The sequence below is a fragment of the Camelus dromedarius genome, chromosome 6 (assembly GCF_036321535.1).
Source record: "Camelus dromedarius isolate mCamDro1 chromosome 6, mCamDro1.pat, whole genome shotgun sequence".
In the NCBI taxonomy this organism is placed as follows: Eukaryota; Metazoa; Chordata; class Mammalia; order Artiodactyla; family Camelidae; genus Camelus; species Camelus dromedarius.
Window position 1 is genome coordinate 70722827 of NC_087441.1, and position 16094 is coordinate 70738920.

At 37.7% G+C, this 16094-nt stretch overlaps 1 protein-coding gene across 1 annotated transcript in view; it reads right to left on the reverse strand.

Moving 5' to 3' along the window:
* The window catches only part of EYS (eyes shut homolog), a 1182030-nt gene that overhangs the window by 360237 nt on the left and 805699 nt on the right, over window positions 1-16094 (reverse strand). Inside the window, 1 exon segment of the mRNA XM_031455943.2 lies at window positions 14904-15016. Coding sequence (XP_031311803.2) covers window positions 14904-15016 — 113 coding nt within the window.

A 16094-nucleotide genomic window follows, 5' to 3' on the forward strand; every position in this document is an offset into this window, starting at 1 on the left:
CACTAATTCAGAGAAGCTGTAGTTGGAGATTTCAGATTTTCAGATGTTCAGACTTCAACATTGCAGTTCTTAAAGCAGTTGAAAAATGTAATTGGCTGCCTTATGAGGTAGCAAAATTCATGTCAGATCTTTAAGCAGAGCCTGGATGACCACCTATCAAAGATTCTTTAGAGAGTGTGTTTGAATCCTGTGGGAGGTTTAGCTAGGTTCAACTGCTAGGTTCTGCACCAAGTCATGGATGTCATTTTCAGCGAATTCCACTTGCAAGGGAATATGAAAAGGAGCAGGACCCTGTGGGCTTCCTCCTCTGCAACCCCTGCCTCTTATTTATAGAAAAGCTGAAGTCCCCCAGTCATAGAAGAGCAGGCTCAAGCAGCTGATTAGGACAAGCCTGTAGGCGCTGGGGGATGACAAGGACTCTGACCACCCATCTCAATGACTAACTGAGATTATTCTTTCATTTCTCTATAAAACTTTCATGGCTGAACAGGATCTTAGGAGATTTTTTTGGAAGAGGGAGGGAGGAATGCTGGGTCCACCAGATTGCAGGCATCCTGGTTAAAAGCAGCTTTCTTTCTTGTTACCAAGGGTCATACCCCTGCCCCTCCCTCAAATAGAAACCAGTTACTCTTATCTAAGTCTCAGGAGGCAGCTGCAGAGAAGAAATAAGAACTGGCTAGAAATGACACAGTCCAAGATGGTGGAGGATTTGACCTCCAGTGGACCTTGAGCCTCATCATACATTCACTGTAATGAATTAGCATGCTAAGTGACACACCCACCAGCAAAATTAAGACAGTTGACGGTTGCCATGACAACAGCCAGAAAAGCCCATACAAGGACTGACTGGCTCCATCACACCCGGAAGGAGGACATGATGGCAGAAGACTCTTGTAAAAGTCTGGGTGACCTGGCCCGGGCCGGAGCTGTTTCTACCAGCCATCTTGGCTGACGGCTCCCCACCCAAGCAACTTTTCCTTCCTTCTCCCTGTTCGTGCACTTTTCTTTCTTTTCCTCTTTTGAGAAATAAAAGCAGTTTTTGCTCTGTCCCTCTGCCTCAGCTGTGACTTCTTTCCAGGCGGCAGGCAAGGACCCACACTTTGGCGGGCCTCCTAATTTAAGAGTCTCACTATCGACTGACACAACATTGTATTGTTTTAGGCTTGTTGGGACATGACCAAGATCATATATTAGTATCGTGTCTTTCAATCAAATGTCTTTAAGAAGCTTTTCAACAATTAAATTATTCATTCATATTTGAGAAAATGTATGATGTAAGATCTGAGATTTATGACAATTATTATTATGCTTTTTAATTTTATGTAAAACAATAGAATTTAGGAGTTTTAGATTCTTGAGACTTCTTCATTTTACTAAGAAACCTCATTACGTCCAACCCAAGGAAAGCAATGAAGTTATTTGTTTACTGTAATTTAGAAACCAGAAAAGACACGTTGTTAAAATATTTCACCTCCTGAAAGTTCAAATCATTCTTGATGATTTGTATACTAAAAGGTATGCCCTGACTGCTTTCTTTTAATTTTATTTAATAATGCCCTGCTATCAACACTGTCAGAAGGTTTACTCAAGCTGGCCCAAATCTTTTACTAACAAGTCTTCTCTATTACAAAAACAAGTTTTTAACAATATTGTCCTCTTCCAACTCATTATGCTTGCTTTTTAATTTTTCTGTTAACGTATACTTAAAACTTCATATTAATTTTGCTTTTAGTAAAATCAAAAATTGGGAAGCATACAACAGTATCAATAACTTCGCATACATATTAGCTTTTTGTTTTAAGAAACACACTAAATAAATGAAACATTAATGATTTGAGATAATTTTGTGAAAAAAAGCTGCTGGTTTTGCTCTGCAAGAAGAATATTGTGATACATACACTGCTGAGTCCTAAGGGGAAAAGACAGCATTTCAACACAAGCAGGAAGCTTACATCAGCCTGAAGCCAAAACAAATAGACAATTTTTTTTTTCCCTAATGGAAAATGTACAGAGTTGAGGGAAAACGGCCATGCACGTGAACGTCACCAAACTCCCACTTACTACCACTTACTACCACTGATTCCCACAATCCACTGCTCTCTGCCCCTGAGGGTGGGGCAGGTGCACAGCAGGGACCCGGCTCCCCACAGCGTTTCCTGTATCCAGGTGTGCAGGGCTCTATTTACAGGCAGGACCAAGAGGGATGGGCAGTTGTTTATTAACCCAACTAGTAGTAACTCGTTGGTAAATGATAATTCTGAAGGAGAAGCACTTTGTTCTTTCCTAGATTCACACTGTTCCCTCCACCCCAGCTGCTACTGGGCACTATCCTCTACTTTCATCTTTTGTCCTTTCTGTCTCCTTGACTTCCTTTCTTCTTTTTTTGCTTTCTCTGCAATCTAAGTGGCTTGTATTCCTATATCAAAGTCTGAAGAGTTTCATATTTCAAATATAGTTCATGTTTTATAACTGTATCAAATTAAATAATTGAAGCTATTTGGGCCTGGATTTAATCACTTACTTGCTTTGATTCTTTATTTCTTTGGGGCTCCGGAAACTAGGGCATGATCCACTGGAGACAGCAGTGTGCAGACAGAGAAAAAATTTACAATTTTTCTCCAGTTATGACATTCTTCTAGCTTCCAGAAGTTATACAAATCACACTGTTTCTCATGTGTCAACTGCAGTTTATTCTAAATGATACACCTGTTGGTAGAAATGTCTTAAAGGTTCATTTTTAAATAGTGAAAAACATAAGAAATTAGGGAGCTATATGTCATTATTGATGTAAATGAATGTATTGTCAAGTGCAAGATTGGTATTAGGAGTTTTAGTTAGTGATTGTCCTCTGCAGAATATCCTGCTTTGGTTTTGTTGTGAACCAGACTGTGTGACTGCAGGCAGGTGACTCTTCCTTGCCCAGATGAAGAAGTGGCACGTTTGTTTGGATGATCTCGAAGGCATTTTCCAGCTTAAAATTGTTCTGATCCTTATGACTTCTGGGCTGTATACCGGACATTCATAATATATTATAAAAAATAATAGTGCTTAAGGCCATTCAAGTCACCCTGTAGATGTGTGACTTCATTCAAAATTGGGAATGAAGAAAAATCTGAATCATATGCTTAAAGGAAAACTCCGTAAGTTCATAACACAACACTGTGTACAATAGATCCGGAGAAAGTCATTTTAAATAAAATAAAGCCCTTTGAACTATGACTCTGTTCTCTAGTTATCACTGCATTATTCTCTAGATTACAAAAAACAAAGCTTGCGCACATTAATCACCGCTTACAAAGTTCTAATCAAGACAGCTAGAAAATGTGAATTTGTAAAGCCATCGGACCCTAGGGGGCGCTGCTGTACTGCGCTTCCAATCTGGTTTATTGACGAAGGCTTAACCAAGGTTTCGTTAAAGAGTTCTGCAGGTTTCAGATGCAGAAAAAGCACATAAACTATTTATAATCAATTTAAACTTTGAGAAAATTAGGTAACTGTGTAAAATATTTATGTGTAGTTTTTGGAAATGAATGTTTCTTTTGTTGGTGGCAGTATCTGTCTCTCTGCAGCAACTAACTGGCTGTAGATAGCCGTGTTTTATTAACTTTTACAGTGAAGGTCCCGTGAAGGACAGTATACGTTACTGCTGTGGAATTATTTGAAGCATTCTGCCTTAAAATTCTAAATATAAGCAAAAATAGCAATAGTTGGTTGCTTGATACTACAATCTTTTAATGGCTCTGCCATTGCTATATTCAGTTAATCTCTGATCAGAAGGCTCTGTGTAATTATGTAAACTCTGTGACTTAAGACAGATTTAAAAAATAAAAAAAAACCCAAACAGTGACAGTTCTAAATAATCCCAGAGATAAGTAACCACATGCATGTTATTAAACTGTGTCAAGGTGCGAGCCAATACAGAAGTCCAGATCAGCAGTCTTGTAGGTTTTAAAGTATATTTAGAAAATACCTTGAGAATTGAATTCCTTCATTTAAACTGTTATCTATGGATTATAAATACTTAACAAAATCTATAACTTAAATAAAAGCCCAAATTCAGGTACACAAGCATTGGTATTGAAAAATGACAGAATTTTTAATCCTATATGCAAGTTTAGCTCACCTATCACTCACTGTTAGAGATCTAAGAAAAGTTAATTTGACATTTTCAAGCCAAATAATGGTGACTTCCAATGGTCAAAAATCTTTAAAGTTAAAACTGGAGTTCTGTTTAGACTAGGGTCACAGCTGGTCATTATCTAGCCCATGGATAAACCATAAAAGACATCATTCACCATCATATAAATAATGGTAATATAATATGATACAACAATGATTGTAAAATGGAGACTTTCCAGTACAAAACCTAGAAATTGGGGGCACTTGATGAGATCTGACTAGCTTATAAATAAAAACCAAGCAGCCAGTCTTTGTTTCCATTTTAAATAATGGAAATAACAAAGTTTTGTGTCAAAGCTCTATGGTTTATTAGAAGTTAAAACCGTATACATGAAAAGCAACATTGAAAAGTCAGATATTTTCACTCTATTTGTCTTAATTAAATCACTGCCTTTAGCCACTCTTCCAACGGCAACTAAAAAGGGACTATGCAGTTGTTCTCCAATACCTGTCACAAAATAACTTATGTACCATTCAGAAAATGACAATCATGTTCATAGGATTTGATTTTATATGTATTTTTACAAAATATTAAACCTATGCTCTAAATCTTTGAAATTTTATCATCTAAAAGTTTTAGGGATGGTTACTGGAATGTAAAAATGAATGTGAAATTCACATAGTAAAATGAAAAGGTTTGAATGCTGTATATTCTTGTTAACTAACATAATAAATAAAATTAATTTGTATCTTTGTATACACATCACAACAGCTAGTGAGTGGCTATGTAACAAGTGGACTGTCTTCAGAAGCTCCAATCTCTGCAATGTTAGCAATAAAGCAATGTGGAGGGTCTGGCCCTTCTTGGATGTCAGGAGACAGTATGATTACCAGCATTTATGCACCAACAGTGTGTGAACATCTCCAAGTGCCAGCCTCTTTGGAATGGGCATCATGGCATCATTTTTATTTAAAAGGAGGTCAAGGTAGCTTGACTGTCCTCCTTATCTTGACAGATTTATCTCATGCTTAACAGTAGACTTGAAGGATTGCCATATAATCACAGCTAGAATTACCGTGAACTTCTGGAGTCTTCATTGCTGACAGGGAGTAACCTCACTGAACATTCTGTAGAATCAGGAACCAAGTCTAAGAAAGTCATCCTTGATTCCCAAACACTCAGCAGGGGCTCCAGTACACATTTTTGAATAGTTGAATGAGTGAACTGATGTGTCCCCAAGTGAGATAGATGAATTACAAAGCATTCCAGGTAAACAGAACACCTGTGATGAACACTATGTCACTGGGATGTGAAACTCTCCTGCAAGAAGATCGTTGGAGACCCTCCGAGCAGCCATCTCTTGCCTGCGCTTTATGGATCGAGGGCTGTAGAAAGAAGGAAATGGTGCTCAGAAGTCTGCATTTGGCCCACAGCCCTTTTCGCTCTGCAAGCTTTCCTTGGATGCCTTTTTTCACCTTTATGGTTTTATCTCTTATTTTTATATTTAGTATTCCCAAGTATATTTTAATTCATATTATTGCTTTAAGCCACAGACTCCCTAATATAAATCTGCCTGCTGTATGTATCTAGCTGGAGGCTCATTCCCACAAGAGCTCAAATCTGCATACCCAAGATGGAAATCTGCATGGTACCCTTTATATCAGGCTTTCAGAGGCACCACATAAGGTCCTCTGAGCCACACCATTTCTAGAGACCTCAGTCACACCTTCCAGCCTTAGCTTCTACTGAGCACTTTCTCCCTTCTTCCCCTGGGAGGACAGTCCCAGAGGGGTCCTTCATTATATGGCTTCTAATTGAGTCCAGTGAGGCTGAACCCTCAGTTCCACCTATTGTTAGGCAGTATCTGGCTCAGTAACACTCCTGTAGGCTCTATGTCACTCTCCCCCTTTTCTCTTCTGCTCCCTGAGATTGCTTTTTTCATTAAAGGAGTAGCACAGGAGGAACCCCCGCTGACACACCACCACCATCTGCTTCTCCCCTGGTGACTTTTGCTGACGCCATCTGCTGTGGCTAGATAATTGAAGAAATCTGAGGGCTCATTCTTGCCTTGGTTTCTTCTTAATCTGCTTGAAACTTAGGAGTTACATCTAGATGTCGTCCTTCTGCTAACAGGTTCCTTCTATAATACAGGTTAGTACAGTGCATCCCTCCCTCTCTATCTCTGCCCACACTGACTCACTTTTTCGTAGATTATTGAAACAGCTTTCTATCTGGTCTCCCTGAGTCCAGGGTCAGGTCTTTACTTTTAGGCTCCCAACGACATACAGCGATCCTGCAGGTCTGAACTCACCCCTGCAGCTCCAAACCTCTCTCCTACCAAACCTTCATCGTCTGATCAGAGCTGACATTTTGAAGCTGATGGCTCATGGCTTCCTGTCTTGTATTTTCGCTCCAGGAACACAAGACAAGGCATTAAAAATGTTGATCTCTTTACCTAGAATATGTTTCCCTGTTCTTCTGGTAAACTCTCACTTCAGATCAGGCATTCTTTCCTTTATAGATTGTACCCACTCTTCCCCAAGCTGAGGTAGATGACTTTCTTCTGTGCAACATAAAATTCCTTACATGTTTACATATCCATTAGAAAAATGGCGCTTGCTTTTGCTGCTGTTTGGTTTTGTATCCCAGTGCACTTGTGGAATATGCCACTGCTATGGCAGGGAAGACCCTACCTCTCCCCTGTACTTGAAAGGTGTTTCAGGTCCTGGAGCAGGGAGGCCAGGGAAAGTGTCTGATTCTGATGTGCCTGTTCTGGCTGGATTTGGTTACTCCCCTCCCCACCACCCTTTCCTCCTGAAAATTCACCAGACTGTGCTTCATGAGCTGCAGACTGGGCCTGTTTTTCATGTCTTTTTACCTCAATTCCTGGAAAAGAGCCCAACCATCAGTTAATGAGTCAATATGTATTTACTGAATAAATGAATGAATGAATTTTGAGGGCTAAAGCTCAGGCACATCTGAGGTCAAACCCAGCTGGGGCCAAACAGTATTCTTAGAAACCTGACTTTTGACTTCTCTAGTCTCATAGTAAGCACGCGGGGTTCTCTGAGCTTACCAGTTACATACACCCGGTGAGGCTGCAGAAAAGGACCTGAGAGTGTTCCTGAAAGACCGGAAGGGACTGTCCGCCACACCCAGCAGCGTCTGTCGGAGCTAAGCACCTTCTTTGGAATTAGGGTCAGGGTAGTACCTCTCCTACTGGGATTAAGCCCAGTTTAGGTGACTGTGCTACTACGCCACATCCTGTACGTACACTGAGTGACTTTCTCTGTGTCCCCAGATGTCTTTCCAGCAATCACAGCCACTCTTATGCCAACCAAGGAAGTGTTTATATCATAACTGTCACTTTCATGATCATTGTCTGTCAATGTGTTTTCCCCTGAAGATGCTGTGAAATCCTTAATGATAGGAACTCTTTATATATTTCTCTCAATATCCACAGACTAGTGGAGTTAAAAATATTGTAAACTTGAGGAATACATCTGTAGGTGTGGAGGAACAGTGAGACAGAATCTGGAAGGACATAATGGGGCCAGAAAAGTAAGGATGTTCAAGGCTAAACAGAAATGTTCTGGTACCTTAGGTAGGTGGGAAGTTTAGCAGCCTATGTTCGCTTGTATCATCTTCACTGCTATAACCACTAAAGTCGGTGACCTAACAACCATTCACTTTTACTTGCTTAGTTGTCTAAGGCTGGTCTTCCTACTCAGTGGGATTAAAGGGGCAAGATTTCTCCGTGCAGTGACTCAGGACTTTGGGATCCTTCCATCTTGTGACTCCGCCATTAGCTAGTATCTTAGAGGCCTCAACGTCCAACCGGAAGGTGAGGACAGAGAAAAAGTGCAGAAGAATCATGCCTCCTTCATATGTTGGGTAGATAGTAAATGTTTCAAGCTTTTTTTTTGTTTTTTGTTTTAGGCCACACATCTCTGTTACAGCTACCCAGCTTTATGGGTATAGCCTGAAAGCATAGACAATGTGTCAATGATTGGGTGGGGCTATGTTCCAGTAAAACTTTATTTACGGGAACGAAATTTGAATTTTATTCAATATGTAAGTGTCACAAAACATTATTTAAGAAAAATGTCCAACTATTTAAAAATGTAAAAAGCCTCTTCTGTTCTTGGGCCTTGCAAGGACAGGTAGGTGGTGCGCTGGACTTAGCCTGCGGCTGTAGTTTGCTGACCTCTCTTAGGAGGCAAGGTGCCTGGAAAAAGCTGTCCCTCTCTTAGCAGCTGCCTTTAGTCAAAGCTGGATGACAGCTCACTGTGTCCCCTTAGGCTGTGCCTCTGGCTACTTAAATATCCATGCATGAGCCTTTTCCCCCATAAAGAGCATACCTAGGCCCTTCCCAAGAGATACAGCACACAGTGTCATCTAGTCACTGCTTCCAGTTCAAAGTCAAGAATTTCTGGGTGATGTCCAGTCCTTTCCATTAGAGATGGCTGTAGTTTCTCACAAATTCAAAAGCAATCCTTACCCTTAATATAAACAGATGGAGCAGGGACAGGATAAGTGCACAGAATGCCACCTCAGAAAGGGGGGTGGGAAATGCAGAGCAATGATGAGGAGCAGGAAGTTAACCACTCTGACACCCGCCTCAGCTCTATAGAGAGTTTTGGTTAGACTGGGTCTCTGTCCATGGTGCCTGCACCACCTCTCCGGTTGTATCTGAACTGGGCTCTGGGCAGCATGTGCCCCTTGGGGAAGGCAGATCTTTCACACAGTGTTTCATGCTGATATAAATTTGGAGGCCCTAGAGATGTGTTATATTTACAGGGTGTTTTTGGATCCAGGCTTGTGGTTTCTTGGCAATACACTTCCATTAGTATTTAGGAAATACTGATCTATTTGCCGCTAGCCTGGTTCACATTAGTAACAACATGCAGTGTTCTTTCCTTGTCCTAATTCTCAAGATGGTTTCGTTTTTGTTTTTTTGTCTCCTCATATCTTTATCTCTCAACTTCATGACAGTCACCTTGAAGTCACCTGAATAATACGCTTGAAGGAAACGTAGCATCCTCTGAACTGAACTTTGCTGCACGGCTTTGTTTTCATATGTCACTGATGGGTCCTGATAGACCTGTGTTGCTGTCGGCAATATATATCTTGAATTATTTAGGGGTGAGGGGTTCTAGAACAGTCAACTTTTCTAAACTCTAGAAGCTTCAGTCATATGTTAGGTCCTTAAAGTCATCTTCATATAGTAAATGACAACTAACGGACTTCCTAAGCATCATGGGCCAGAAATCAGACACTTTACTTCAGCTCACACCCTGTGGATGAGGACCAGCTCCATAGTCCCACCTAGATGCAAGATGGGGGTGTGGTGGAGGGGACTGGGCAAGTGTGTTCTTGGCTGTGCAGTTATTTCTATGGGGCAATTCTATATTATGGAAGGGGTGTGTGAACTGTCCTGTTGCAAAGTTAGTAGAGAATTTAACTTTTACTCTGAAAGCAATGATAAGCATTTGGAAGATTGCCATGCATTATATCAAAAGCAGAAGTTGAAAATAAAATGTGTCTGAAGCGTAGTGCAGTATATAGAAGCCTGAGGGCACTGAGGTATATGACCCTCAGTCTCACCACTGATGTGAATGTATAAGAGAGTTTTTGCAGAACCGTCATTAATCATGAACACTACCGTGAACACTATTATTCCAAAATAAACAATGCCTCTATTTTTCATAATAATGAAATATGTTATATATTACCAGAACCTCGAATAGTAACATTTGGAAATGATTCCTATCAAATTCTACCAAGTATAATTATATTTGTATAAGTAAAAGCTAACTATATCCATTTCATAGCAAAACTAAAAATAGTTTATTTTCCCTGAATGTTTCATTTCCCAATAGTAGAATAGACTTTAAAATATAAATATTGATGTTTTTCAATTGTCAAGGAAAGCATACAATGCACAAAGATTTGAGTGAGACGGGAAGAGAATATTGGAAAGTTTCGACAATGCAGAGAAATGAAAATATACTTCAGTTAAAAATTTTATGCAAAATAAAAAAGCTAAATTAGAATAGAAATGAACCCAATTTGTAGTGTAACAGATCCTACAAATTTCTTGTTAGTACTCTGCTCCTAAGTGCCTACATCTATTTCTCATTATTTATTTTAATGTATTATTTTGTTCGTTTTGTACTGGGAAAAAAACAGATACTTAAACTTCTCATGGAAATCATTATTATTCTTAGATGACTATTCCCTTAGTTGACTGGAAATGTGGCCAAATAAACACATGGGAAGGTGGTTAATCATAATAGTTACCAGAATGGAAGCCCTTCCTGTGTCCAGGCACTGTGCTAAGTGCACTGCTTCTGCAAAATTTCATTCAATCCTCATGTCAACCAGATGATACCATTACTAATGTCCTCATTTTACAGGTAAGGAAACTGAGGTTCAGAGAGGTTAAGTAATCTTGCCAAGGTTATGTCAATAGGAAGCAGCAGAGCTGAATTTTGAAACTTGACGTATCTGTTAGCTCTTCTGCCATAGAAATACATCAACTTGACTCAAACCTACTTTTCACAAACTAGCTAGTTAACTAGCATTTAACAGGCTCACTAGTTCCCATCTGTGTAACACAGTAGAGGCAATCCTTCTGGAGTTGCAGTGTATTAACCATGTTTTCTGATCAAATCTGATAATAAGAAAAAAAATTGTACTTACTTTTAGGAAAATAATTGCCTTTATGTGTGAAATATTATAGTAGAATATTTAATTCTGAAAAAAATAAGCCCTGAGGCATAGTGCAGAAGTAAAAAAAAAAAAATGACATTACAAAAGTTAATTGCTCTTCTCAGTATGATAGGAAAAATTAAATTGAGTTTCTGGAATGTGAGGCATTTAGAATTCTTAGAATAATGAGGTGAGGACAGATTCTAGGGATGGCACACAACTTAGAATAAGGCTGGGACCGAGGCCATGAGCAGATCTTTAAGAAATGTCTGAGATAAGAGTGGTCAAGGGGTTTCTAAGACCAAGGATGAATAATATTCAATGTTTCATATTTTTGCCTTGTAGGCGTTCTCTGAAATACTTGACCCCTTTCTCCCGACCCCCGCCCTCTGAATTTCATCTTAGTCGTTCTTTGGAAAAATCCAGGCAAAAGGACTATGTTGAGTTTTCATTTGAGGAAGAACAAATGGTAAAGCGCAGCAACTACAATGAAAACAATAGCTAATAATGATAAAGTGCATCCTAGGGATCTGGCCCCGTCCTAAGAATTTTTTTTAAGTATATATTAAATTATGCATCTCTTACAGCACCACTGTGTGGCCAGTATTATTGTCACCGTCACCACTTATGAATCGCGGAAGCACTGAGTGACACACATAATAACTGGAACAACCCCATCTAATGCCTGGCTCCAGGGTCACTGTTCCCACTTTTCCACTTGATGGTCTGCACTTAGAGCCAGGGTGTAAGTGACATCAACGTGTCATTTCACTTGAGGAATGTAAGTAAAGAGGGTATGACCAAAGCTATGCACTTAAACATAAGTACCCCCCACCCCCACCATGGGGAAAACAGAATTTACACAAACATGAGGCTCAAGTCATTTTCAGATACATCAAAGGAAATTATGATTTCACAAAACTGGTCATTCCATTCCTGACATTTAAGGAGTTGCCAAGTAATACTTGTATTTACACAGATATGCAATTAAGTGCCTTAGATGGTAATAAAGCCTAGATTGTTGAAGGCTTGAATTATGCACTTACTAGCTCAATTCTAATGTATCTTTAGACACAACTATGTGTCTATCATTGGAGAACTCATGTGTCTATTCTTTTCTCCCATAGGTACTCTGAAATTCTACTCATACGTATTGAAGCCATCTTGCCATCCTCAAATCAAAAGAATCCTGAAATATATGCTCAAGTCCATTATGGAATTCTAGAGAATAAATCATTTAAAAGCTTAAGATATCAAAAATATCGCAAAATATAAGAAATGATAGAAGTTTTATTATATTTAGATATAATAATGGTGCATTTTCTATATTTTATTTATTATTAAGGCTGTTGGGATTATCTAGCTTGGACTTGGAGAGTTCAGAAATTAAAAAAATACCTTATTTCCAAGTATATATGTATTATTTTATTCCAAAATTCCAAGATATACACACAATTAAAAATAAAAACAAATAAAATTGTCTTTGATGTATGAGAATGAGTGTAGCTGTCTGAGAAAACACAAATATGTTTCAAGGATGTAGTATATTGTCTCTGCATTTCCCATGTAGAACTGTAGAATTTGTTTAAAATAGAGCTAAAACATTTTCCATAGCATGGCTTTCTGAAGCAAAGCTTCCACTGTAACCTTAATTTTGATTCTTAAATGATTAAATACTTGATATGGTTGATCTCATTATCTTTTTAAAATTTAATATAAATTCCATATTTAGAATAAATTTCAATAAATGGTGTTAAAGAACTGGATACATGCAAAAGAATGAAACTGGATCCCTATCTTACACTGTGAACAAAAAATAAACTTAAAATGGATTAAAGACATAAATGTAAATCCTGAAACTATAAACCTCCTAGTAGAGTTTTATACAATGAGAAGATCCTTGACATTTGCCCTTGGAATGATATTTTGGATATGACACCAAAAGTTCAGGCAACAAAAACAAGAGCAAACAAGTGGGACAACATGGAAAAAAAAAAAAAAAAAAGGAAACAATTAACACAAGGAAAGACAACCTATGTATCAGGAGAAAATATGTGTAAACCATATATCTGATAAGGGGTTACAACCCAAAATATATATGAAATTCATTCAACTCATTAGCAAAAAAAAGACAAACTACCTGATTATACCTGATTACATACAAAATGGACAAAGGACCTAAATGGACATATTTCCAAAAAAGATTTACAAATGACCAAGTATATGAAAACTTGCTCAACATCACTACCCATCAGGGAAAGGTATCACCTCACACTTGCTAGGGTGGTTATTACCACAAAAATAAAAGATAACAAGTGTTGAGGAGATTTGGAACCCAGTGTACTTTGGCAGGAATGTGAATTGGCACACTCATTATGGAAAACAATATGGAGATTCTTCAACATACTGAAACTAGAACCACCATATGATCCAGCAACCTGTTTTCTGGTTACATACCCAAGGGAAATGAAATAAGTACCTTGAAGAGATATGAAGAAATTTTCATATATATATGTATATATGTGTGTGTGTGTATATATATATATATGTACATATGCATACATATATATAATGGAATATTATTCAGTCTTAAAAAAGGAGATCCTGCCGTTATGGCAACATGGATGAAACTGGAGGACAGTATGCTAAGTGGAATAAGTTAGATTCAGAAAAAAAATTGCATGACCTTTTTATGTGTTAAAAATTGCCTTGCAGATGCTGAGATCACACAATTTTTATTTTCTTTCATGCTTATTCTTACAGACAGAAGTTAAATGTGTCCTACTTTTATAAAATTAAAAAAAAGAACTTTATCAAGTTGCTAAATTAGTGGATAATTATATAAATTATCAAAAGATTGTATCATTTTCAATGAATTTAGTGACAGCTTTTAATTTATTTAGGTATCAGTTAACAGATCATAGTATTTGACACAGAAAGTGGAGAGCAAAGAATCTCAGAGTTAAATATTAGGAAATACTGCTAACTGCAAATAAATAAAAAAATGGAAGTAGGCTTTAAACAAGAATTAGGGACAAATGGTAAAATATAAGGACTTATTGGTGTTGGACTTATATTAAAATTGCTATGACTCATCTAGTGTAAGTAATGTAAGATATTAAGTTTTCATTTAATTAAAAACAAAACAAAAACAAAAAACGTACCCTGCCTACCACTGCATCATAGATGCCACAAATATATTTTAAATGTATTAGCCAAAGGTGAAACAATGAGGAATAAACTATCCTTTTACTTTTTGAGGTATTAAAAATTTTTTTGAATATAAACATTTTTCCCATACCTGTGAAGTAAGCAGATTTCATTATATTCAAATATGTAAAGTTCTCATAGCCTTTTGTTTTTACTTTTCCTAAAGTACTTTTCATATTTATATATTCACTTAAATATTTCATCAATATCTCCTCTACTACACTATAAACTCCTTAAAGAGAGATGCTGTGTGACTGTATTCACCTTAGACCACAGTGAATGGTAGGATTTCAATATTTCAAGAAATTTGCCAGAATATAGCAGTGTGTTTATTCTGTTGACAAATAAACTGTTACACTGTCTTGTCCCCTGCTTATACCCTTCAAACACAGGTAGAGATTCCTGTATCCAGAAGCAGATTGTCTGAAAGGAATATTGCTAATAATGAAACTTTAAGCACACTGACAACTTTTTGAGAGCAATATTGTCTCTCAAAGAAGCAGCATCTGAGCACCCTAAACAATACACCACGCGTAAGACTGGTGGCGTGTTTATACTCGGAACGCTCTCATAGGTGAAGTTTTCTGATCATGTATAACTGATAATTTGTTGGTAAGTCTGATGAGTCTTACATAGCTCAAAGCAGAAACATAGTATAAATAAATGATCCAGCTTAATTGGGGTATAGCTTAAAAATGCTGTAGTTTGTAAAGAAAGTAAAGCAAAATGCGGAAGTGTGAAGAGAGAACAAAATTAGGTAAATGTGTTCTAGTCCCAATGAGATGATTTCAAATAGATATATTACCTTTCCAGGTGGTTATTTGAGCAAGTATTTGAGAAACCATTAGTAGTATTTTACCTGCAACTGTCGATGTGGATTTTTTTCACTGCCTTGGACGGGATGAACGAACCCCAGTTATTGACTTCTATAATTTCTATGCAGCCCGTAAAGTTCTCAGCTGGTCCAGAAATCTGAGAGGGTGGAAGGGAGAGAGGGAGGGAGAAGGAGAGAGGAAGAAAGGGGATGGAAATGTACGTTATTTTCTTCAATTTATTATTTGTGATGCAAACTAGTCAGAGAGTACAATCAGATTGGAGGCCTGATTTGATTTATTCAATATATTGGTAGAAAGTGTTCAACTCTTTTCATAAATATCATCCACAAAATTATGGGGATAGAATACCACCTTAGTCAAAAGTTACCTGGAATCTGTATCTTATTTTGGCATGAATTATACAACGTCACTTACATATGAATAAAAAAAAGTTTTCATTATTCATTGAAACATAGTAGAAAAGCTCATACACTCATTCTTCCCATCAAGAGAGTACACTCTTCCATCTTTCGCTTCTGTTTCTTGTCCTTTTTTTCTTTCAGATGCTTGTTACTTGAACCCATCCGCAGACATGGAAACATCAAGAAACAGCTTTTTCCAGGAACAAAAGAAATCGAATAAGCTACAAGTATTGTTACATCCTGTTGCCCTGATGCATTCTGCATGCTTTTTGTGTTTAGCAGTGTGGCCTACCTATCCTTTCTAGAAAAAACTTGGGCAAAAATATCATGTCCAAAAAGATTGCCAAAGGGCCAAGAGCAAAAAAGAGAAAATGACGTTGGAAAGCATTCATTTTGATGAACAAACAAAGCCTCTTAATGATAAACAGACATGACTTTCTCCTTGTTTTCACTGTGAACATGCTGTACTACACCAGTAATTATATGTTTATATAAATTTACACTGATGTGAAAAAGAGAAATTTGGAAAACTAAAAGGAGCCTTTGAGAGGGTGGAGCCCTCAGAAATGGGATTTGTACTCTAAAAAAAACCTGATAGACGAATGGATAAAGAAGTTGTGATACACACACACATACAATGGAATACTACCCAGCCATAAAAAGAATGAAATAATGCCATTTGCAGCAACATGGATGAACCTGGAGGTTGTCATTACTAAGTGAAGCAAGTCAGACAAAGACAAATATCATATGATATCACTTATACATGGAATCTTAAAAAAATGACACAAATGAACTTATTTACAAAACAGA